Source organism: Phalangium opilio, unplaced genomic scaffold, assembly GCF_054372755.1.
Source record: "Phalangium opilio isolate 3A_F unplaced genomic scaffold, DU_Popi_V2 ptg000528l_1, whole genome shotgun sequence".
Taxonomy (NCBI): Eukaryota; Metazoa; Arthropoda; class Arachnida; order Opiliones; family Phalangiidae; genus Phalangium; species Phalangium opilio.
This window is the reverse complement of record NW_028324242.1, coordinates 412,794-438,195: the sequence shown is the minus strand read 5'-3', so window position 1 is coordinate 438,195 and position 25,402 is coordinate 412,794. Positions and strand designations below refer to the sequence as shown.

General features: G+C 35.7%; 1 protein-coding gene across 2 annotated transcripts in view; it reads left to right on the top strand.

The window, feature by feature from the left end:
* The window catches only part of LOC149588910 (uncharacterized), a 40,887-nt gene extending 19,007 nt beyond the window's left edge, over window positions 1-21,880 (top strand). For both annotated transcript variants that reach the window (XM_089862024.1, XM_089862025.1), the window contains 41 exons: window positions 165-244; window positions 495-622; window positions 1,069-1,272; window positions 2,159-2,232; window positions 3,097-3,198; window positions 3,384-3,777; window positions 3,846-4,372; window positions 4,766-4,907; window positions 4,969-5,097; window positions 5,401-5,521; window positions 5,594-5,748; window positions 5,816-5,929; window positions 6,408-6,542; window positions 6,607-6,672; window positions 6,736-6,825; window positions 7,124-7,296; window positions 7,389-7,468; window positions 7,823-7,953; window positions 8,058-8,264; window positions 8,753-8,826; window positions 8,988-9,089; window positions 10,068-10,238; window positions 10,791-10,931; window positions 12,429-12,510; window positions 12,946-13,608; window positions 13,671-13,802; window positions 13,882-14,002; window positions 14,135-14,289; window positions 14,355-14,468; window positions 14,532-14,666; window positions 14,736-14,801; window positions 14,869-14,943; window positions 15,699-15,859; window positions 15,997-16,204; window positions 17,434-17,640; window positions 18,166-18,245; window positions 18,356-18,460; window positions 18,522-18,686; window positions 18,757-18,891; window positions 19,200-19,281; window positions 20,187-21,880. In XM_089862024.1, coding sequence (XP_089718150.1) covers window positions 165-244; window positions 495-622; window positions 1,069-1,272; window positions 2,159-2,232; window positions 3,097-3,198; window positions 3,384-3,777; window positions 3,846-4,372; window positions 4,766-4,907; window positions 4,969-5,097; window positions 5,401-5,521; window positions 5,594-5,748; window positions 5,816-5,929; window positions 6,408-6,542; window positions 6,607-6,672; window positions 6,736-6,825; window positions 7,124-7,296; window positions 7,389-7,468; window positions 7,823-7,953; window positions 8,058-8,264; window positions 8,753-8,826; window positions 8,988-9,089; window positions 10,068-10,238; window positions 10,791-10,931; window positions 12,429-12,510; window positions 12,946-13,608; window positions 13,671-13,802; window positions 13,882-14,002; window positions 14,135-14,289; window positions 14,355-14,468; window positions 14,532-14,666; window positions 14,736-14,801; window positions 14,869-14,943; window positions 15,699-15,859; window positions 15,997-16,204; window positions 17,434-17,640; window positions 18,166-18,245; window positions 18,356-18,460; window positions 18,522-18,686; window positions 18,757-18,891; window positions 19,200-19,281; window positions 20,187-20,342 — 6,382 coding nt within the window. In that variant the 3' untranslated portion in view covers window positions 20,343-21,880. The remainder of the gene's footprint in view (window positions 1-164; window positions 245-494; window positions 623-1,068; window positions 1,273-2,158; window positions 2,233-3,096; window positions 3,199-3,383; window positions 3,778-3,845; window positions 4,373-4,765; window positions 4,908-4,968; window positions 5,098-5,400; window positions 5,522-5,593; window positions 5,749-5,815; window positions 5,930-6,407; window positions 6,543-6,606; window positions 6,673-6,735; window positions 6,826-7,123; window positions 7,297-7,388; window positions 7,469-7,822; window positions 7,954-8,057; window positions 8,265-8,752; window positions 8,827-8,987; window positions 9,090-10,067; window positions 10,239-10,790; window positions 10,932-12,428; window positions 12,511-12,945; window positions 13,609-13,670; window positions 13,803-13,881; window positions 14,003-14,134; window positions 14,290-14,354; window positions 14,469-14,531; window positions 14,667-14,735; window positions 14,802-14,868; window positions 14,944-15,698; window positions 15,860-15,996; window positions 16,205-17,433; window positions 17,641-18,165; window positions 18,246-18,355; window positions 18,461-18,521; window positions 18,687-18,756; window positions 18,892-19,199; window positions 19,282-20,186) is intronic.
* The last annotated feature ends 3,522 nt before the right edge of the window (window positions 21,881-25,402 follow it).

Sequence of the window (25,402 nt, the reverse complement as noted above, 5' to 3'; positions counted from 1 at the left end):
TTTATCACTAAATTTATGGTCTGGACACCGAAAAATAAACTTTGTAGACCGCAGTTGGTTCTTTGAAAAGGTTATTTTTAGTCAATGGTGTCTAGGGTCCAGCTAGTATTGGAAATTGTCTTTGGTTGAAACTGATAAGCCTTTTCCGGTCGTTAATCCTATAGTTACGTGTGGAAAATTCCTTTGTCATACGTCACTTCCAAAGGAGAAAAAGGATTGCATTGGTTGAACTCCACCCGAGTTGGTAAGACCTTTTTTTGAGGTAAACAAGGGGGGGGAGGGTATTTCCTTATAGCACTTTCTCTTAGGCGAATTCTTTCAAGGCATTTTTTGTTTTCTTCGCTAAATCAATAAAAATATTATTGGGATTCAACGCCCTTGCTCGATTTACGGGAGTGCGAACACGGTCTTAGCTAGATTAAAACTTGATGGTGTTTTTGAGTCGAAATATTGGATTTTCGGGCTTTAATCTTTACTCGATTTCGTAATTTCAGAAACAATTACAATCGAAGGCGATTGGGAATGGGTGAAATTCAACGAAGAACACAAGGGATACTATATTGTCAATTACGGAAAAGATCAGTTCAAAGAATTTTCAAGGATTTTCTTGGAATCTCACGAGGTGAGATTATTATTATGGAATTTCCTCTTAATGCGCTGGATATGTTAACGCTAGAAATATTTAGTTTGATGCCGGTCTCTTATATTTATGCGGATAGGGCAGATTTAATCTTTCAGTTGTACAGGGTGTTTTTGGTCTGCCTTAAATTAAAGCGTGTGTTCTTAGGGTCAAACTGAGTGTTAAGTGCCTCGAAGAACATGGGGTCTACAACATTTAGTTAGGGAGAAACACCCTGTATACGTTAAACACTATTACCATACGAAGCAGTTTCTGGATGTAATGTCTAAACGCGTTAAAATGTCAATTCTCTTACACTTAATTGACTATGGGCTTAACGACATTTAAATCCAGTTAAAATCAGTTACTAATCTAGGTTGAAATCACGCTCGAATAAATAAGAGTCATTTAAAATTGTAATAAGGCAAAATGCTCGAAATCTTTAATAGAAAATGAGTCCCTCGGATCGATCCGGACTTCTCTTCGACGCTTTCCAGTTGGCTCAAGCTGGTGCCATTCAATACGATATTCCTCTGAAGATGACCACTTACTTAATGAATGAGAGACACCTAACCCCCTGGGAAACGGCCTACTCCAGTTTTGTACAACTGGGATACCTCTTCCAAGGTAGCGACGAGTATGAGAAATATAAGGTAAGATATAAGGGAAATCGAGAATCGATTATTCTACTTGGCTAAGCGTGTTTTTTGTATTCGCCGTGCACGTCTACTCAAAGACTAGCCAATTAATATACTTTCCCGAAAGTTTTTGCTTTTACTTCTTTAAGGTATGTTCACACTATCGGTTTTTCCTAAGCTTTCCTCGCGTACGTCCTGTCTACACTCGCGGCTTTTCTTAGCGACGGAAGTAGAGAGGGTAACGCTTCCGCAACGTTTCAACCAATCGTGTTGACTATAATTATCGTGCATCACATTAACTCGCTCGCGAAGCAAATGAACTCGCCATAAGCGAAAAAATATCGTAGTGTGGACATACCTTTAGAGAAAAGTTAGTTTGACCTACAGAAGCCTTTATCGTTTGCAAGAATAGTTGACAAAATGTGGTTACAGAAGGAAATGAAACTAATTTATAATACCAAACATCGTAGATTATAAGATATGTTTCGTAAGTATGAGGTACACTACTTATACTTCGTAATACTAGATACTTACTGGGATCTAGTTTGAGAACGACAAGCGAGAACTGACTATACTCGGTTTTTACAGTCCATCTTCCTATTTAGTCTGTTTGACAGGCGTCGATCGCTTTACGAGAATCTATGACCTACGTCACTTCGTGACAAGCTCTCAATAACCAGTGACAAACTTATGGAATATATCTTATGAACTTATGCAATATACCAAAAATAAATAAAAGAATATTTCTATACTACGCTAAACTTCTCTATGCATCTAATTTATGGCGACACTATTTAAGATTTATAATATTTCTAATTGATACTTCAATCAAGTTTCTTATATGAAAATGATTTCGTGGCTCGACGCGAATCTTATTTAAGCTTCTTACGTTTCATTGCAGACCTATCTACGCCAGCTCACCCAACCTCTTTATCGAACACTTGGATGGAAGGCTCAGCTGAAACACTCAGACAGGTAAAACTGTGTGAAATTTTGCCTCAAATATCATAGCAGACTTTCCGATTTCGGGCAATTAGATAAGGTCCTTTGTAACTGGCGCTTTTGAAACTAACTCTATATAGGTAGCTGCCTGCGAACTCCAAACTAATCCCCTATTGACTAATGTTCCTTCCTGCACAGCTTGAAACGGAAATTGGTATAGTTTCTAAAAGGGTAACTTTATTACCCATCCAGTGTACCTTAACGACTCTCTAATTGAAACACCAGATTAATTATACAGACTCGAATGCCGTGAGATTGATAACGACTAAACTCGCTAACACCAATACATTGAAAACTATACTTTCTATAAGGTCTAATTATTTTAAAGCTTTTAAAATTAAGAACTTTCAGCGCAAATTTACGTTTCCCTTTTTGAAAAAGAATTATTAATGGATGCGTTTATTAAATTTAACTCGGCCGATTTCAAGTTCATATTTCAAGCCCTGAACATCCGAAATTTTTCACTAACTTTTACAAATTACTTTCTGACATATCCTTTAGACTCAATTAAGTTGTGAACAATTTTCTTCAGAGTCCATTATTCAAACTAAAATTACAAAGCTTAAAAAAGTAAATGAAACGACGAAGTAGCTTTAGACGAGATAATCCAGAGGCCTGAACTAAACAATAGCATTATTGATGTTCTTTCGGGCAGACTTTGGTGTCTAGTCGAGTGTATTTTTTTTTGGAAAAGTTCTTTCTAGACACAAAGTGACATTGTACAGGTTGCTAATCGGAAAAAGTACAAATCCCAGAACGCGGCTGGATAAGTCTAGCCATGTCTTTTATCTCTTTAACAACACCTTGGGCGTTCTTTTTTTAATCCTTTGACCTTAGCCTCTTGCAAACGACCATCATCGGCTTAGCGTGTTACAGCGGGAACGAAGATTGCCGGAAGCAAGCCGTTAATAAACTTCAAAGCCTGAAAGAAGGAAAAGAGTAAGTTGAATGTTTAAATGTTATTGACACATCAGTGGAAATAATTTTTTCGTTTTGACTAAATTTGTTAATCTTTGTTAATCAATTCTAATGCGCGAAGAACTTTGATTTAATTTTAAGGCTTTGGTCATCTTGACCGTAGCTAAGATCATTATTAAGTAAATGTATCATTTTACAATCAACAGGGTTGAAATTCCTCTGGCCTTGAGAAGTATCGTCTTCAAATACGCCATCGAAGCGGACAGTACCTTATGGGATTTTATGTGGGAACAGTACATGAAAGAAAGCTCAGCCCAAGAAAAGGTTAAGCTTCTCTACGGACTGTCGCATTCTCAGGATGAACAACACATCAAAAAGCTAATCGAATACGCCAAGGATACTAATAAAATCCGTTCGCAAGACTTCTTTACCGTTTTAAATTACATTGCGGGTAATCCCAAAGGTCGTCCCATCGTATGGGATTGGGTTAGGGAAAACTGGGAGTATTTAGTGGGCAGATTCACAATCAACGATCGTTATCTTGGCCGAACTGTCAAAACAATATGCGATTATTTCACAACCGAACAACAATTGAATCAGGTATTTTGTTAATACGAGTTTAGAAATCACTGGCTATCAGTTAACTACAATACCTTTCTTCGTTACAGACGCTAGAATTCTTCGAAAAGTATCCTGACGCTGGTGCTGGTCAACGCGCCCGATTGCAAGCGATAGAAAACATTCACAATAACATTAATTGGTTAGGAACGCATCGGGACAAAGTTTCGGACTATTTGGACAAGAACTCGTTACCCTGGAGTGACTTCCGTTTGACGGACTCGGTCATTCCATTGACTTACGATTTGACATTGAAACCGGAAATAGACGGAGATACCTTTAAAGGCAACGTTAAGATCAGAGTTAACGTCACCGAAGAGACTCAACATTTTGTGGTGCACGCCGACCCTAATTTGAAAATAACAGCGAGTTCAGTTCATATTTACCCCGATGACGAACCAGCCAAATTGGCCGCCTCATTCGCCCACAAGACCAACGAATTTTGGGTTATGGAAACTCAGAGACAAGTTGCCAAAGATTCACTCGTTGATCTGAGCTTCGAGTTCGAAGGATTCCTCAATTTAAGTTTAGTCGGATTGTACAAGAGTTCCTACACTGATAAAAAGGGCAAAACACGGTGAGTCTTCAAACCTTCGTAGCTATCTCAATTATCGACTTTGTGCATATCCCGCTTCAAAAAAGCCTTAATGGTAGTTTAATGCCTGAAAAAAAGATTTTAAGACTTTTCCTGGAAATTCCTTCGTTGATACATTTATCCTTCTGATGTTTCAAAAAGTATCTTATACAAAGATCTGCCTACGCATTAGCTAAAAGCCCAAAGGGTTGGAAAAACTCTTGTATATAGGCATATCGTCATGATATCGTCGAAAATTTCTTAATAAGAAAGAAAAAGGCTATTGCTTATTAAAATATCCTTTCAAGTTTTTTAATATCAAGATAATGTAGTTTATGTTTTTGCGTTGAATGATCGTGAAGAGTTAGTATAATTTTTGTACAAATATCACTACAGAAACCTAGTGACATCTCAATTTCAATCAACTCACGCTCGCAAAGCCTTCCCATGTTTTGACGAACCAAAATTCAAGTCAAATTTCACGGTTCATTTGGTTCATCCAAAGGGGTACACTGCTTTATCCAACATGCCGGCTTCGGTAAGTTAACTCAGTTCGTAACGCGGTTCGAAAGAGTTTTAGTAAATTTACCCTATTTCAGAGTGTGCAGCCTGAAGGCGATCTGGTGAAAACCAGCTTCGAGGAATCCGTTAGCATGGTCACTTACTTGGTTTGCGTGACCATATCCGACTTTAAATCCCTCGAAGCTGAAACCAAGAATGGAACGAAGGTAAGCCGTATTTTAATATTGATTTTTGTGTCCACTGACCATACCATTCTTGCTCTTGGTTTATGTCCAAATTGCGCTATATTGATTCTCTACTCTAATAAAAGTTTCGTGATAAAAGGTCGTAAATAATATTGAAGATAAAAAGTTACTCAACCTTTTATCGAAAATTTATGTAAGAATATTGAAGCGATATCGATTCAAGCTACACAGTTAATACGAGATCCTGTTAAATATTCATGGATAATGAAATGCAATTCATTTTTTTTTAAATCGTTAAAAATTAATGTCTTCCATAAATTTCAGGTTCGTGTCCATTCTAGGCCGGACGAGGTCAACAAATTGGCCTACGCTCTTTCAACCGCTGTTAAGACATTGGAATATTTCGAAGATTATTTTGGAATTCCTTATCCTTTGCCAAAATTAGGTACGTTAAAACTTAATATTAAACTTAGTCTAAGATAAAAAAATTAATTGAAGTAAAAAAATGGTTCTTAAGATATGTTAGCTATTCCCGACTTCCAAGCCGGTGCTATGGAAAACTGGGGTATTATAACGTATCGAGAAACTTTGATGATCTACAATGAAACGGAAAATTCACCTTACAACCAATTTAGAATAACAGCCGTGATTGGCCACGAAATTGCACACATGGTAAGTTCCTTCATTGTATAAATTTAATTGAACGTGTTAGTTTTTAATTATTTATTTTTCATAATAGTGGTTCGGCAATTTGGTCACCATGAAATGGTGGGACGATTTATGGTTAAACGAGGGTTTTGCGAGTTACATGGAATATAAGAGCATGGGCCATGTTCAACCAACGTGGGATGTGGTAAGTTAAAACTATACACTATTTCGAAAGTTATCTACTCTATTACAAATAAAGGCCTTTAAATTCAATACTATATGTTTAAGTAGACTTAAATCATGTTTGCAAATATATTTCCTTTCCTAATAAATTACGTTTAATGAGCCAAACTATCGGATTAACTTTAGAAACTAGATTAGAAAACAAGTCTGTGTTTTCCCCTTAATTACGTACATTCAATGATTTTAAACAAGGAGTTTTGGATCCCCGTGGATCTATTCGAATTTTAATAAATTGAAAAGAGCAGCGGGGATGTGAAAACATTTATATTAATTAATTTGCTAAGATAAACGTCCCCGTGTATCTCAAGAGATCTGTTACGCGTAGGAACGTTGTTTGGATGGTACAATCTTTGCGACACGTGTGGCTTTTCCATTCTATACTCGCTTAATTGAAAGTTGTTTAAATTAGATTAATAGCGAAGAAATATTTTTAATTACAGCAAGCTCAATTCTTCACCGAGGATATGTACGCCGTGCTTTTGCCTGACGCGGCTACAACGTCTCATCCAATCGTTCAAACAGTTAACCATCCCGACGAAATCACCGCTCTTTTTGATGCCATCTCATATAACAAGGTAATTCCTTCGTAATTTGAACCGATAAAGTACATTTTTAGTAACATTTTTTTTATGGAATTAGGGCGCTTCAGTACTGCGAATGCTCGAGTTCTTCCTTGGTCCGGACATCTTCCGAGAAGGAGTTTCGGTACGTTGAGACGAGATCCATTTTTAATCATACATTAATTGAAATTTGCTTTTCCATTTAAAGAACTATTTATCGAATTTTGCGTACGACAACGCTGTAACAGCCGATCTCTGGCGGTACCTCTCGGAAGCCGCGATTTCAGCTGGAAAACAGGTAAATTTGGAATGGGTTTAATGACTGTACAGGGTATTCCTGAGAAATCTGCCCCTGAAGTAAAAGGGTGCGTGTCACTTTCCATTCGGTAATTTTGTAAAAGCTGTAGCTCCTAATTGGATGATTAATGAGCCGGTGTTAGCTGCGTGGGGAAAAAGAAAGAAAATGTTTTAAATTTTATCACCGTCATTAAATCTGCATGCAGGCATATTGATAGCTACCCTCGGATGATAATGAGATTTTTAAAACTTTCTAGGCCTAAACAAGCTTTTAACAAATTTTTCTATTGGAATTTTAGAATTTGAATATAAGTGCCATAATGGACACTTGGACGCGACAAATGGGTTATCCTTACGTTACAATCACCAAGCTTCCATCTGACGATCCTAATAAAATCAAATTTAAATTGACTCAAAATCGTTTCCTAATCGATAACGAATCATCGAAGAAAGACGATTCCTCGGCTTACGGGTCAGTTTAAAATTAATGAAATTAAGTTTTAATTTTCAAGAATGTAGGATTGAAACTTGAAGTCAATGTTGGGTTCAATGTTGTTTTTCTAGTTACAAATGGCATATTCCTCTTTCATACAAGACCGCCGCTGATCCGAGCAAAACCGAAATAGAGTGGATGGACGCTAGTGGTAAGTTATACTTACAGTTCCACATTTAAATCGTTTTGCCATCTACCGTTAGTTAATTAACTAACGGTAGATGAAACTAGTTAGCGTAGATCGATTTTAATATACGACCTAAACGAACGCAACTTTGTAAATTATTTCCAACCTTAAATTATTACCAATCTAGAATGAAAGAAACTTATTTGTTTAGCGTTAAGGACAGCTAATTTCTCTCGTAATTAAAAATTCCACAAATTCCTTAGCGTAACTGTTTCGCAAATATCCATTAAGGAAAACCTTTTGCACTGTCTTACTTCGTGCATTGCTATAAATTAGAATTCCACGTTCAAGATGTTTATTTTGTTTGTTTGTCTAAAGGAGATGAAAAAGAGATATCGGTCCCTAAATCAGACTGGACAAAATTCAACGCTGATCTGACGAGTTACTACATAGTTAATTACGGAGACAATTTTCAAGAAATGATCAATGTTCTAAACACGAGTCCCAAAGTAAGTCCCAAAATGGTTTTAGAGAAAAGAAGCTTTCCATTTATTATATTTTTCATTTCACTAATGGAAAAATCCAAAATGGTTTCGATTTTTCTGGGAAATAGCAACTTTCGGCTTCTGATCGCGCCAATTTGATAAGTGACGCTTTCTTTTTGGCTCGAGCCGGCCATCTCAATTACACCGTAGCTCTGGATCTGACTAAGTACTTGACTCAAGAGGATCATTTTGTGCCTTGGGAAACCGCTCGTAAATCTTTGGCATACATCGTCAGAGTTCTCGAACAAAACGAAGAAGTTGACGGAGAACTGAAGGTAATGCGAAACATTTTTCTAAGCTATTACAATTATGGTTTTCTATTGTAATTTTGAATTTTAAAGGCAACGTTGAAAAGCTCTTTTACTTAAGGCCTTAGCGGCAGCATTATTTTATTTATACTAAGTAAATTAAATTGTCGCTTCTAATTAATTACGAAAAATATTTTCGGAAACGACGATAATGAAGTACTTGTTTTAAGTTCTTGACTTTGCTTTATAAATAGTAAATTGAGAGAACGAAGCGTTGCGAATAGAATGATCAAAGGAGAGAGAAATTCGTTAAAGTTTCAATTTGTAATTAGCAAAGATGAAAGTCATTCGGATGATTTATAATTAGTTTCTATAATATTTATGAAAAAAATTAGAAAGAGTATCGTTGCCTTTCTGTCTTTATTGATTTAACTCTAGGATTTGGATATAGAGTGTCTAGGTTAGGCAAAACTCTATCAAGTATTAACCTCTCATTGAATATTAATTATTTCTAGGCGTATTTGGAAATCTTGACGTCGGATTCGGTTCGCAAATTGGGATGGGGTGAAATAAAGGATCACTTGCAAAGGTTCGAATTAACATTTTTCGTTTTTTCCTTATTTCAATAATAACGTCTAGATACCGAAGGTTCCGCTTGGAATAATAAGCGAGTTAAAGAATATCACAACTAGGTCGAAAAGTTTTCTTATTTTTTGAGTTTCTCTATAAGTTTTCTCGATTTCCCAAAAGGCGAATGCGGGAAACGATAGTGGATTTGGCCTGTGGAAGTGGAAATGGAGAGTGCTTAGCCGAAGCTGCCAAGCAATTGCGTCGATGGAAAGAAGGAGAAACGTAAGACCAATGTTTTCTCGTAATCTTCGACTCAGGCCATTTATTAGATTATAGACATTTCTCGGTTTCCAACTTTAACGCGCTTTTTGCTTTCTTGGTCTTTTTGAGTCAACCCATAAGTTGATAATCTATATTAAGTTTATACGTCTTCATTTGGATCAGTAGAGGACTAGTCTGCCCCCTCGCTGCCCATAATCCGTCTCACCCCAACCTGATATTAAATTATACGAGACATTACCGCCGTGAAAGCATTAGTATGACACTGATAAAAACCTTCCTCTATTGCCGGCGAGACGTTTCACGAAAGACCTAATGACGGACACTTAAAGAGGATTATCCGCTTATGGTCAAACATAAAGGGAAGAATGCTGCTTTGAGGTTGAAAAGATGATGTTGGACATCTATTCCATTTAAGGGTTATCTCGGGGCTAATTTACTTTTGTTTATTTTGAGTTCGTTCGACCAATTGTTTTATTAGGTTCCTTTTCATCGATTTTCGTTGGTGAAACGCGTTTGTTCTTCGTTTTACTGAATTTTTCTCGTTACTCGGGTAATATCGGTTCTAATTCTTGAAAATGAAGTTATTTTACTTTTTGAGTGGTAGGATGAAGGCGGTCAAAATCGACATAAAATTTCGTGGAATTGCTTTGAATAATATCCTCATTTTAACTTTAAAAGATCAAAACTCGAAGACCAGACACGACTAATGGCTTTTTTGTTTAAATATCCCATAATTTCTTGAAACTTCATTCAAGGAAGTTTCTTATTTTACTGAGAAATCTGTCTTTCTATTAATTATTATTGAAAGGAAAATATTAATATTTAATTGGGCAACTTTCTCTAAAAGAGAGACACTGAGAATCTATATTTTTGACTGCCAAAGCTGTTGCTTTTTAACAATATACTTTTACTTTATAGTCGATTAGAATTGCAGAACGAGGTTCGAAAGTAATTAAAAATTAATTTAATTTCGTTTAGGATATCTCCCGATTTGAAACTTTTGGTTTTTGAATATGGAATGCAAGAGATAGGTGACCAAGAAATGTGGGAGCATATGTGGGATCGCTATCGAAACGAAAGTTCTAGTCAAGAACAAAGAAATCTCTTGTTCGGCTTGGCATCTACTAAAGAATCAACGTTACTTAGCAGGTATGTAATATTTAAACCCTTATAAAACATCAATTAGTAAAAGCATTTTGGCAAGTCTTAATTAAACCACTCCATTCATTTTACGTTACTGTCTAACAGAGTGGTTTGAATTAAATTTTTCTTTTCTCTAAAACATTTATTACAATATCGGCTGTCATTTTAAAATTACTAATTTAAATTCGTATAACCAGAAGTATATTATACTTTTCTCTTCGAGAGAAGTGTACCACCACAAAGCGGGGTAATAGTAAGTACATGATTCTTCCCAACTTCCCTTAACATTTGGAGCAAGGTTACTAAACCAGATCACATAAATAGTTCCCTTATAATATAGTTTGATGAGCGGGAGAGCCAAGAAAAAGGGTGAGCCAGGGAAGAATCATGTTACATAACTAAAGTATTAAGAGGATAGAGAGTGTCATCCTTCTTCTATTATCCTCTTCTGGTATAACTTCAAACTATTTCACCTATATTGAAAATTCATATAAATCATTTGAGCTCGATGCATAATTCATTGTAATTTATTAAAGTTTGTCTTTCTTTTATTTCCAGGTTGCTTAAAGAAGCTGAAAACTCTGACGTTATCCGAAGTCAGGATTATTTCACGGTACTTGGTTACGTCGCTGGAAACCCAGTAGGTTTACCCATAGTCTGGCACTATATCAGGGACAACTGGTCAAGCCTAGTCGATAGGTAAGTGTCCGAGACGATGATTTTAATGTGAACGGGAGTTGGGAGATATTGATTTTTACAAGAGAGGGTATAAGGTCTTGGAAGAAATAAGTCAGGATGATTTGTTGGATTACGATGTATTGTCATTGAAGATGAGGTGGCTTTGTCCCCTTTGAAACTTCAGTTAATTTGTCCATGCGAAGTTAAACATTAAGTTTTAGGGTTAGGGATATTTTCAAACTAGAGATAAAAGATCCCGGAACATTTAACGTGACTCGCTTCAAATAATTTTCGGACCCTCCAATCTTTAGCGTCAAAAGTTTAAAGACCAAGATAAGCTTCGGGCTAGATTGAATTCATCGATTTTTCCATTTAGTTCTTCAGCCATGTAATCTTCAATTATAATGGAAATTTCGTGTTAAATTTTGCCGAAATTTCGTTTTCTTCGTTCAAAAGCACTCTAATTTACTCGTCGCTCTATATTTAGTAAATAATTTAAGCCTACCTTGAGGCAAAATTAGATAATCGTTAAAACTATTATTCGCAATTTAATTATTTTTAATTTAACTGGCGCGTATCGTTAAATTATTGATTTCGAAAGAATATTTTTAGTCTGAAAGCTAATTCTTTAAACTAATTTCCGGAATATTTGCTCCTGTTTATAGGAAATGGAAAAGTTTAAAGCTTAAATTGCGAATAAATTCTGATTTTTGCAGTGCAGGCTTTTAATTCGACGTGAGAATTGACTACACTCGGTTTTGCAGTGCATTTTATTCTTAATTTGGTGAACCATAAAATAGCCTATCTTTTCAGCATTTATTTGTTAGGACGTATTTTTACAAATTGTGTCAGCATTCCCCTTTCCAAAATTTTCATATAAATCTGAACAGAGAACTTCGCTAATTACTTGCCCAGCAAACGTCAAAAACTTCACCTCGTTAATAGAGTCACCCATGTCACTAAAAATTATTATTATATTTTTCTTTTTGGGAAAGTAATAAGTTTTTAAGTTTGGTCTAGTACGTTAAACAAGATAAATATATATCTAGTTAAAAAGAGTTTTCCTTTTTCCCATTACATCGGAGAGAATGTAGGGTAGGTAGGAATTATATGAATAACTTATGACCAAAGAAATAATGATACGACATAACACGGAAAAAGAACGAATATTTGACATATTTGTACGTCCAAACAAAATATGCTTGCATTATTTCGCGTCGGATTCGTCATAAGTACATATGTTCCATAAGTTTGTCACTGGTTACAAACTGGAGCTTGTCACGAAGTGAAGTAGGTCATAGATTCCTGGTGAGGCGCTGTAGTAAGATGGATTGCAAAAACCGCGTGTAGTCAATTCTCGCTTGTCAGTAAGTCTCTAGCATTACGAAATATAGATAGGGTCATACTTATGGATCATAAACTTATGGTTTCATAAAAGTCCAATACAAAATTCATTCGGATTGACCATAAAAAGCAACATAAATTTTTATGGAATTCTCTTCGTTTTTCTTCCATCAGATTCACCATTAGCGACCGTTATCTTGGTAACGCCGTAAAAACCATCTGCAATCATTTCACGACACCCCTAAGGCTTCAAGAAGTAAGCTTTCTTTGTTCTTAAATATTTCACAAAGCCCTTGATGCGGCCGGCGACTCGAGTGCGAAAAGATTGATTGACCGATATTTGTTCCTGTTGAGCTTTTGATTCTTTTTTTTTTTCGTAAAAAAGCGTAGCAATCTATCGCGAATCTTTTCTTTTTCGCTGCTATGCATTCGATAAATAACAGCCGCGTGCCTTTAACACATGGTCACTCAATTTAGTTTAAGAATAATCTTCAAAAATATATGAATTATTACGCAATATATATTGCATTTTGAGAACGTTTTTCAGTCGCTGAATCCTTTTACCCGTATTCTTATTTTAATTCCCCCTCTCTTCTGGCAAGTTGCAACTTTCACCTATTAAGATTAATGACCCGTGATTAAAGCTTTTTGGGGGTTAATATTGATCCTTGTTTTGTCTCCCTGATGACAGATGCTCGAATTCTTCGCTAAGTATCCCGAAGCCGGAGCCGGAGAACGAGCCAGAAAGGAAGCAATAATAAATGTCGAAAATAATATAAAGTGGCTCGAAAAATACGAAGGAAAAATACACGATTGGTTGAAAACGCAAAGCAAAAAACCGTGGCACAATGTTCGCTTGACGGAGTCGGTGATACCCGTGGATTACACGGTGCGACTTCACCCGGAAATTGAAGAAGGGACTTTTAAAGGGTCCGTTGATATATTCGTCAAAGTCACCGAAGAAACGAAATACTTCTTGGTACATTCTCACCTACTGACAATTTCAAAGTCATCGGTTAAGTCCGAAGGAATTGAATTGGATATTGCCGCTTCGTTTGAATACAAGAAAAATAATTATTGGGTGGTTGAACTGAAGGAACCGGTACAGCCTGGAAATTACACGTTGAGCTACGAATTTTCCGGTTCGCTGTTGAACAAACTGTACGGTTTCTATCGAAGTAGCTACGTTGATAGGAACACCGGCCAAACGAAGTATCTCGCAACATCGCAATTCCAGTCAACTTACGCCAGAGAAGCCTTCCCTTGTTTCGATGAACCCAGCGTTAAATCTCAATTCACAATTACCTTGTTGCACAAAGATTCTATGAAAGCTCTTTCAAATATGCCAATTGAGGTATTGATCATTATTAAATTCCATCGAAGTTATCTAATCCTTTTATTGCCGTAATATTACAGAGTAGTAACACAAATACCGATGGCTTGATTGAAACAAAGTTTGAAAAATCAGTTCCGATGGTAACTTACTTAGTCGCGGTAATTGTCTGCGATTTCGAATTCACCAATACAACTACTAAAGCTGGAACAGAGGTAGGCCACGCAATTAGCAATTGGGTCTTAATTAAAATATTTAATTTCAATCAAACAAAATTATAATTATGTTTTTTAGGTACGAGTTTTCGCCCCGCCTGATCGCGTCAACGAGTCGGATTTTGCTTTGAAAGCTGGTGTTGATGTTCTCGAATATTTTGAAGAATACTTCAACGTTAAATATCCTCTACCAAAATTGGGTTTGTAACTTAATAAAAATTCATTAGTAGATAGGCTGAAAAAGTATCCGAAAACACGTTTCGAAAAATACTCCTTTCCGTGGCAATTGCGAGATATTAATCATCACAAAAACAAATATACTTTCTCCGCAGACATGATTGCCATACCGGATTTCAGAGCTGGTGCTATGGAAAATTGGGGTTTAATCACGTACAGAGAAGCCTACTTACTATTCGACAAACAAACTACTTCACCCTCAGCCGAATTTAGTATCGTAATGATTGTCGCTCATGAAATAGCTCATATGGTAAATAAGTCATTGCTTCAAAATTATTTTTCATAAATAATAATTGTTTCTTTTATATTTTGCAGTGGTTTGGAAACTTGGTAACTATGAAGTGGTGGGATGACTTATGGTTAAACGAAGGATTCGCCACGTTTATGGCGTACAAGTGTGTCGACAATATCAGACCTGACATGAATGCTGTAAGAACGAAAGCTCTCGATTAATTTATACCGAAATATATTTTTAATTTTCGAATGTATTAGATTGGTCTGTTCTTACTTGGCGAGACCGCCGACGTACTTGAACCCGACGCGACTTTAAGTTCTCACCCAATTGTCCAAGAAGTAAACAACCCCGATGAAATTTCAGCCATTTTCGACTCTATTTCCTACAGCAAGGTAAAATTCTTATATTTCCCATTAAGTAATATATATTTTGTAAAAATTTATATTATTATAATTTCTCAGGGTGCTTCTGTTTTGCGAAAATTAGAGACTTACTTAACAAATGAAACATTTAGAAGCGGAATTTCTGTAAGTTTTAATTAATCGAGATCTTTCGGTACTTTTCGGAAGTTCTAATTACTTATTTCCTCGACAGAAATATTTGAAGTCTTATCAATACCAGAATGCCAAAACCGACGATTTATGGGAAGCTTTACAACTGGAAGATAACGTAAGTCTTTGAACTGTTAGATCTCAAATTCATCCATTTTAACCACGGAAATTAAGTCCCCTATTGTTCCTAACACATTTCGATTTCTTACGTTTCAACAAGCATTCCTTGAGAAATTTTTAATCCGCTGTGTCAGTTCATTCAAGCGAATTCTCGTAGATCTTTTTAGTTAATTGGAAAATTTGAATGAACGCCTTGAGTCATTGATTTTTCTATTATCGCACGTCCCAATGAATTTGAAATAAAAAATTGATTAAAATTACTCAGGGCTGCCGGCAATGTCCCCGGATAATAAAAGACAAGTGTTAAAAATAAAATATTAAAATTGGTGCCCCGAAAGAATCACGGATTTTTGCCTTCAAAGCCAACACAGAAGTGGCAACTTAATCCCAGATTACTTGACATTGTTCAGCGAGATTTTTGAGGGGCTAATCACTCTCAGATTTCCTGTATATCTATTACCATATCTTATGAACTTACGTTTATAGAGTAATTTCTTTCCCATATACGGCAACGTCATAACCCTCTATCTCTTACCTTAGTGATATCCCCCCTCCCCTTCCCTTCCGGGGTCAAATAGTATTCTCTAGTACAAAGTTGCCCCTAACGTAGGGGATACAGAGTTCACTCCCCCTCTCAACCGAAATTACTCTATACCGACTACGTTGATATTACTTACATAATTTTATCACTTCATCATCGTCATAATTCTCGTCTGGTATCGATTTATCGTGTTATTTTTATTTTACCAATAGACAAAGACGGTCAAGGAAGTGATGGACACTTGGACGAAGCAAATGGGTTATCCTTACATATCCATCAACTTCAACCCTGACCTTAAATCGGCTAAATTATCTCAGGAGCGATTCTTACTCAACCCTGAAAGTGCTATCAACGCTACAACTTCGCCTTACAAGTAGGCCACCTATTTCATTTCTCTCAGCTTTTAACGTTACCTGAACACCGTGAAAGATTGGCTTAGCTTATTTTGACGCCTGACCACTCACTATCAATCCCCGAACAGTTTGAGTGACGCAACGTTTTTGTTTTCAGTTATATATGGAAGGTGCCAATTGAAGTTTCCGTTGATGGAGTAGTTTCATCCCACATGCTTGGAGATAAAGAGGAACAATTAAACCTCGCCTCAGCTACCAGCGATTCTCTAGTTAAATTAAACGCCGGACAGTCCGGATACTATTTGGTCAACTACGAAGAATCTGTTTGGAATAAGTGGGCCCAAAAACTAACTCAAAATCGACTGGTAAGTGTGGGATTTGTTGTTTGACTTCGCTTACAGTACCTATAATATAGAGGTGTGAAATTACCGTAATTTCTAGTAAGGGTAATTTACTTGGCAAATTATCGATTCAAATTAAAAAATAATTATTATTACCGTTCTGTGGGTAATTTACATTTTGAAACTGTTTGTTAATTTACAACGGTAGTTACCATTGTAAATTACCATTGTATGATATCAATCGGTAATTTACGACGGTATTTGGTAAATTACCGACTCACATCTCTACTTTTACATATATTTTTGATACCAACTCGTTCATCTTGACTCGTTTGCAACTTCATAAAATTTTAGCTAAGGAGTATTTATAAATAGTGAAGAATTTTATTTATTTTAGAAAAAAAATGGAATTGAAAAAAATTTCTATAAAAAAAACATTCTATTGTTATATCGTGAATATTTTGGTTTTGAAGAGGCGCGGTTTCTCCAGGGCATACGAAAATGGGTTTCTATATATGGTTTATCCGAATACATCAGCTCGCGTTATAAATGTCCTGCAGGGACCATTTTACTCCGTATGGTCGTTAGTTGTTAAAACGTGGTCCCCGAAAGGAAAGGACGGGTCGATAAAGGGAAAGATTTTCGTCTCGTCAACGACTATTACGTATTCGAAACGTTGCTCGACCCATACTTTTATATAAGTATACTATCTCCATTTGTCTTCATAATGGTTCACAATTTTATTCTCATTTTATCACCGTAAGTTCATACATTACCTGAAATTGAAACCAAAATAGTTCTCACAAAAAACAAAAAGACAATGTTAAACCCCGATAGTGTTTACACATTGAGATTTATTCTATCAGACATACATAAGTTTATAAGAAAACTATTCCAAGTGTTTTAAGTTTCACTTTTAATTCGCTAGACTTAAGAGCCGATTTTTGGAAATACACTTGTGTAAATTTACGCAACTTAAATTTAAATAATATAAAATAATTATTTCGTATGTTTACCAATCCCTTAACAAGCCTAGTATAAAATTCAAATTAATGAATTAAATTAGGAATCTAATCAAAATGAATTAAAATTAGACGTACGTAGAGAACGTTTCATTGAATATTTAATTCTGTCATATATAGGTTTAAGTCTCATTAGAGAATAATGTACGAATATATTTCAGAAGCATTGCACTTCGCTGTCAAATATATATTTGCTTAAAGATAATGTTTCATTTTCTCCTTCGTTTAAAGGCGATATCTGGAATTGACCGATCGAATTTGCTTTCGGACGCTTTTCTGCTGGCCCGAGCGGGGCATCTGAATTATTCCGTAGCTTTGGAGATGTCCAAATACCTCGAGACGGAGGAGGATTTCGTACCTTGGACGACGGCCAAGAGAGGACTTTCTTTCATCAGTAATTTACTCGACTCGGACACGGAGACCCATGATAAAATGACGGTAAATAAGACAATCATCATTATTTCACGCAGATGCCTTATCTCTCGAAGTGAATTTCCCGATTTACTCTGATAAGGTCTAAAATAGAGTATTTCAGTTCAGGAGCGTAAATCTGATTCTGTTTGACCTAAATTATGTCATATTAATGAATTATACGGAATTATACAAAAAAGAAAAGAAATTTCTCTCGAAAGCCAGGTTTAAAATAACGAAACTAAAATTAATTATTCAAAAATATTTAATTGCAAACGGAAACTTGAAAGAATAAAGATTCATTTTGTTTTCTTTCTTTCCTAAATGAAAGGAAAAGGTCAGGTAACATAACAGAAAAATATTAAAAAAAGAAAATTAAAACAATCTCTTATTACAAAATAATTAAAAATTTTCCTTCTATATTTAGTAAAAGTCCGTTCTTATAAGGTATAACGTTATGTTACCTAGACTTTCCCTTTAAAAAACATCTGAATATAAATTCTTCATTTATTAATTATATTTAATAATTGAAATATTTTTAATTTTTCTTAGAATTACTTGAAAAACCTAAGCAAAAACATTTATGAAAAACTCGGTTGGGAAGATGATCCGGGTCACGATTATCTTCAAAGGTAAGAACACCATTGTTTATCTTAAAACAAATTCTTAATATTAAATATACTTAAAACTACAAACTTTTGATGTTATTCGATCAATTTAATGTTGTTTTTCATAATTCCAGGCGTTTACGAAGTGCCATTGCTGATTTAGCTTGCAAATCTGGCAACGAGAAATGTCTCGAAGCGGCGTCGAAGAAACTAAAAGATTTCATAGACAACAAAACACCGTAAGTTTCTAACTCATAAATTTTTTCAATTATAAATTTAAATTCACTTTGTTCGCTATAGAATACCATCTGCCCTACGTTCTCTGGTGTTCCGATACGGTCTTTGGCACGATGACTCTTTATGGGAACCACTATGGCAAATCTATTTGAACGAAACATCGGCTCAAACTCAAAGAGAATTGATGAGTGGACTAGCCTACACTCAAAATGAAACTCAAATTTCTCGGTAAGATATAAATTTTATTGTTATTTTATCGCGAAAGTATATTAATGTTTTATACACTTCCGCGTAACAGGTATATCGAACTCGGCAAAGAGAATGTTCGCTCTCAAGACTTTTTAACGCTTATAACGAGCGTGGGAAGTAATCCGAAAGGACTGCAACTGGCTTGGGATTTTGTTCGAAACGAGTGGCAATACTTAGTAGATAAGTAAGTCCGAAATTTTCAAAATAAAAATAAATATGCACCATGTTTATGATAAGTTGGGAAATCAATTTTGAGTTAAAAATGTTCTATGACATATTGCCCTAAGGGCCTTAATTTATAGCAGACTTATTAGAAACACCCTGTTTATAAACTATCATAAGAGTTGAGCAAAAAATTCTTTAAAGTAATTTCAAAACCAATATTGAGTTTGAGTCATCATTCAGTTTGACTATACTGATGGATGGACCTTTAGACTTACGTCTCCATTTTTAGGATGCATTAAAGTATAATTTATCATTGATGTATTTTAGGTACACGATCAATGACAGGTCTTTGGGGGGCACAGTATTATCCATCTGCTCTCATTTCAAGACGGAAGAGAAACTTAAAGAGGTAGGATTTTCCCCCACTCCCTTTTTTATCTCTTCGATTTCCGGGTAATTCAACAATAGTTTCAAAATTTGATCGATAGAGATATTGGAGATGAATTTGATATCTCTTTTTTGAACCGCAATAGCCTATTGAATCAGAGGCCGCCGGAAAAAGAGTTAGATACGCGCAAGGAGGATTTATTAAGAGGGGAGGTTCGGAGTCAGACAAAATGCACGTAGTCCCCCCCGGTTAACGTGGTTACTGCTTCCCCCTCACGTCAAGAGAGCTTACATTCTGGCGCACGCGCACGCGTTCCTCCTTGTTTATAGCTTTGAATATCCCTCGTTTCCAACAAGGATAACGTGACGCGCGTGTTTACCAACGGCTCTTGCGCCACTGTACTCGGACTGGTCTCCCCTCTAATACATCCTCCTTGATAAGGGGTGGTTGAGATTTAAAATCTATAGCTCCATTATATATAAGCGGCTTCGTGTATTTTCTTTTAAAACCATTCTATATCTAACCACTCGGTTACGTTTTTACAGTCTCAAAGTTATCTATATAAAATATAATAAATATCTGAAAGAATATCGATACTGCATGGCTAAACATATTTGGTCCCAGAATGTAATTTATTTCCAACTTCTTTTTAACGATCTTTCAATGAAGGGTAGTGTTGACCCACGCGTGTTTTTATTTTCCATTATTGCGATTTCAATAGGATTCGGTTCTAATGTTCTAGTTAAATATTTATCAAGGTACCCATTATATATATAGTTGGCATCTCGTGTTTTCCTTTGAGAATACCGGAAATCTAAACTCTAAATGACCCAAATTATTTATAGATTAGTTATTAGTAATTGATTTTTACTTCAAACAAAATGGAGGGACAGGTACAAATATTAATTATTCATCTTCGTTAATAGATGCGTCAGTTCTTCGCGGATTATCCCGACGCTGGCGCCGGGAAATCGAGCAGAAAAGAAGCTCTGGAAATTGTGGAAGGCAACATTAAATGGCTCCGGGCTTATCTGCCAGTTGTCCGAGAATGGTTAAACAACAAAACCGGAGCTAGTTCCTAGTTGCGAGACGTAGTAAAACGACTTTACAAATAAATAAGGACTTTCTTTTGATGGATTTCATCACGAAAAGTATCCTTCGTACCTAAGGGAATCACAGGGTTTCCAACAAAATACAAAATTTAAATTATCTTTATTCCTTCGCGAATTGCGAATATTACAACAAAGACTTTATTTTTCCAAGAAATTTTAAATACGTGTAGTTTTAGTAGTTTTTGGTGAGCTACGTTGCGATTTTTGCGACACAATTTCAATCAACCCACGCATTAACGTAAATACCTAAATGCTAGTTTTCATCCGTTAAGTTTGTTTCTAGGTTAAGCTTTCACGCTAAATCTTCTCCTTTTTGCAATTGCCTTAAAACAACACCCGGTGTCCAAATTTCTATCGGAGCGTTTTGGGCGAAAGACAAAAGACAATTCGTATGAAAGTGCCAAAAATAAGATTATTTCTAATTTCCTTTTGTTAAATACGCGTAGCTTTTATAACAATTCTCGAGGGAGATCGTTCTTAGTAAATAATACGACTAGCTAGTCAGACTGCGTTCGTGTACCATTGCGAAGGAAACCCGCCTAAAGTTTTCTTTTGAACCTTTGGAGTTTGTTCGTTTCCACGGGGAAGTTGTTAGAAAATTTTGTTAACCCATCAAACGAGAAAGCTCCAATGAGATTAGAAAGCAAAGGCCCCGTTACCTTTTTCGTTAAATTGAGAGCCAGATGCGCTCAAAGGTCACGTCCGAAATTTCGGGAAGGGGCTAATCACACTCGGATTCCTTTAAATCAGGGATTACTCGTAATCTCTGCCCTGTCGTGGATAGGGCTTTAAAGATTACGCGTACATAATCACTTTAGTACAGTCAAAGGTACACTGATTACTCCCGAGTGATTTGCCCCTTGGGTTTGTGCTAAGACCGCTATAGTTTGCTCTTTTTTGCGGTTCTAATCATTTTACGTTTCAGCGAGATCAAATATAATTAAATTGAAGGGTGTAAAATAATTCGGTTCTTTATTTCTTGAGGAGTTCTTATGCTGGCTTAATCTTCTAAACGGGGTCATAGTTTTTCTCTTTAACATTATTTCGTAATGTTGCGTATGTCTTGTGCCGCGTACTAAGTTTCCATTTCATCGTAACAAAATATAATTATGATTATGAAGACTCTTTTTAATTTTGAGTGTATTATTTTATATATCTCTTGAGAAGCCATTTTTCTAGATGAGCTAATTTTGTCCATCTTTTATTTCTTTAAAAACGTTTCTTAAAACAAGCACACGCAAATGCGCTTTAGTTTTAGTCCCAATTTAAATAAATTGTAAATATGAAAAGAACATATTTTTATTCAACTGTTCAAATTGTACAATTCGAACTGATTGAAATAATTCTTTCGAACTAGGCTCATTTGAAAATTAATTTTTCGTTTATTATATTCGCGTGTACATAGATATTAGTCGCTTATATATTTATAAAAAAAATTATTCAAAATTACCGAATAAGGCTGTATTATTTTTGGTGCCAAAAATGAAAAGAATAATTTCGAAATTGTATTTATTTATTTATTTCTAGGATAATTACTTGGATCACGGTTCTACACATTAAGATATAATGTTACCTTACCGAAACTTCTCTTATGTTGAACGCAAAATTTGAGGCTAACAAAGATGAACATTCTAGAGTGAAATGAAATCAATTTTTTCTTTCATGATTCCAAAAAAGAGGAAATGGCCCTACTCTCTGCAACCTATGAAAAGCGCCGAGAATGAAGCATTAAGCTGCAAAAATAATAGGTTTTTGGTAGGTAACGCTCAAAGTAAACAAAATAATTTATCGCTTTAATAAAAAGATAACGAAACGTTTTCTGCCCAAAATTGAAAACGTTTCTTTAGGTAAACAAGAAAAATTCAATAACATCCCCAAAAGATAAATTGTGAAATATCATTTTTTTCTTGATGAACATTTGCAGGTGAATTTCCGAGGCGCGTTACCACAACTCCCGCAATCCTATCGACTTGCGCGGAAATACAGCTTTAATGGCGAAAAGACATTGGTTGGGGTTATTTTTAATGCATTTCTTAAAAGCTGGTTTATAACAGAAATTGAGTTATCTTTAAAATTATGAAACATTTTGCTCGAAAACCTTTTGAAATTTTTGCAGCCTCAAGCGTAATAAGTTATCTAGATAAATGAAAGACTTCGGCATCTGCTGTTTACACGCTCGCCTGTTACCACAAGTTCATACGATATGTTGGCCATAAGTTTGCCACTGGTTACTGTGAGCTTGTCACGAACTAGCTCTCGGTAAGGCTCTAGCATTACGAAGCACAGGTAGTGTCACGCTTATGGAACCTCTTTTATAAACTTATGGTATTTTAAAAGGGCCCTAGGTTCTAAGGCGTCCTTTTTGTATAAATCTCCTAAGATCAATACGATAACCAAAATAATTTCGTCGCTTTTATCCTTTAAGTAAATAGCTTAGGCGAAATGAAGATGGTCCTTTCGTGTCCTGTTTGCTGAACTTAATTTGCGATATATTTTAAAGATAATTGAAATTAAGTAAACTGGAAAAGGATTTTGATTATTAAACGGCACACTGAATTTATAATGTAGATGAACGGGCTGGTGCGTACGCGAAAGCCCTTTCCGTAACATTGCTCTAAATTTTAATGAAACTACGCTTTCAAAGTGGATAATTTCTTGTTTAAATATCGTTGTTGCCGCCGAGGTTAATGCGTGTAAGTAATTGTCTCAAGCTGATATAACGCTACAAGACCTTAATTTACTTTATCATCCTGAATTTGAGAGATTTATGATAGTTAACTCCAAACTTTAAAAGAAACAACATCAGCAAAGATAGATTACTCAAAAATACCATTACGACGACAATTCTTCATCGTGATTGTATAGTTAGTTTGTCCTCTCTTCGTTTTCCGAAGGAAGTTTGATAATGTCTGGAAACTGTTATAAAAGACATTTTTTTTGTCCCTGGTTCAGTGTATCTCTAAGTTTGTGTACCAAAGACCCTTCAAGGTAACTAAACAGCGGCGCTACAAGTATATACTATATTTATCTCACTTTTCACAGGAATTAGAGAGGTAAGTTGGACGTGTAAGGATTCAACACAGGCCTACACAAACACGTTCTAATTTAAACCCTGTAATTAATTTCCAACATAATGCTCTGCAGAGTTCCAGAAATACACTTAAAGGAAAGGTTCGGGTAACGTAACGTTATACCTTAAAAGAACGGCCTTTTTCTAAATATAATAGGAATTAAATATTAAAAAAATAAATAAATGATATCTTATCATAAAATAATTAGGATTAAATTAGTCTTATAAACGAGGACTACTTCGCCATCCGCCATTGGTTTAACGGCGTATAATGTTATGTATCCCGACCTTTTCCTTTAATAATATTGATTTTGTATATTGAATAGAAATTGGAGTTTCACTATACACCACGTGACGTAATACCATTAAAGAAACCTAATTATTTGACGTCAGCCAGGATTCCAGGAAAACCATAAGGAAGGCTAGTTGGGCCCACGAGGCTCTCGAATGTCCTTTTACAATAGGCTTATTCGTCTAGGCAGAAGTGAGATGGTCTCATCTCACTTCTGGTCTAGGGTAACAGGACGTGCATTGCGTAACAAACGAAACGAGTCAGCGGAAAGACAATTATTTGCGAAGACGAAGCTTTTTACGCTAAGGGAGTCACTTTTTTCTCTCGACTTGGTAATTAAGGTCTTACACTGTCATCTTCTTCAAACATAATTCGTAATGAAAAGAGAAAAATTAACTTTGAAAATAAGAGTTCTCGCGCGATAACGTATCTCTTCCCCGGCCAAACTGGATAGCGGGGAAAAAAGAGGGTCCCTTAGGTGCAACTTTTCATTTAAATTTCCTGGTCCCTCAAATTAGCGGCGTCAACTTTCCGGCACCGGCGGCTTTTTGTTCTCAAAGGTCAGATTTCCTTCGTCATTAACAGCTCGTTGAAAGGTTTCCTATAACCTTTAACACGCCCGAAAAATATATGTAGAGGGACCAACGAGTAACTAATAAGTTTATATGATGTTCCATATCTTACGAACTTATGATCTGGTGAGTAATTTTGCTAGCTCGATGTGGAGCAGCTACAATATTCTGCCATTTAGGCGTACGGTGTTACCTTTACCTTTGAAACTAAGAAACGTGGTCGATTAAAAATAGAGTAGTATTATTTTTAGGTTCTAATTAATATTAACCCTTTTTAACTGCTTGCTTTTGCGAGTCTTCATTAGGCAAGGAATATTGAATCGCATTTATTAATCCCTTGAAACGTGTTACAAGTTCTTGGAATTTGAATGGTTGACGACAACAACAAGTTCAAAGCTCTCCAAGGGTCAAGTGACAATATTTCGGAATACGTATGCAGCTCGTGAAATTTGAGGTGTAAAATTCGATTCTCTACATTCATTTTTCAGATTTTTTTTTTATTATTATTATAGATTTTCCACAAATCGAATAGGGAGCTAACAGTTCTGACCCTGGAACGTCACACCCTTCTATCTCTTACTGGAGTTTCATCCCCTTAACGGTTGGAAACAGTATTCTACGCGCAAAAATGCCAATCAGAGAGGGGCTGCGTGACGTCAGACTATCTCTTCCCCCTAGCCAGTTGTTAGCTCCCTATTGCAGAATTTGCAGCCGATGCCTTTACATCAACAAGAACTGAAAGACTTTAGACCAGTAACGTCACACCTACTTTCAGCGTACAATCATGTAATTTCATGTTATAGCAAACTATAGAGCGGAAATGAAAAATTTCAATTTTTTTTTCTAGTTTAATATTTCATTTTTGAAACCTGTAAGTGAAACGAATAACGTAGAGGTTTTTTTAAATTATTATTATGATAAAAAAGCTGGTAGGCGTAAATAATCATTTCTTTTAAATGAGACATTGAAGTGAGTTTTTATTTTTCTTTTTGGCACCTTACGGATCTTCCGTTCATCGATAACTGCAGACGATTGTTTGACTGTCGAGTGACGTACTCTAGCTCTGGATATTGGTAAGCTATCTTACGTTTCATAT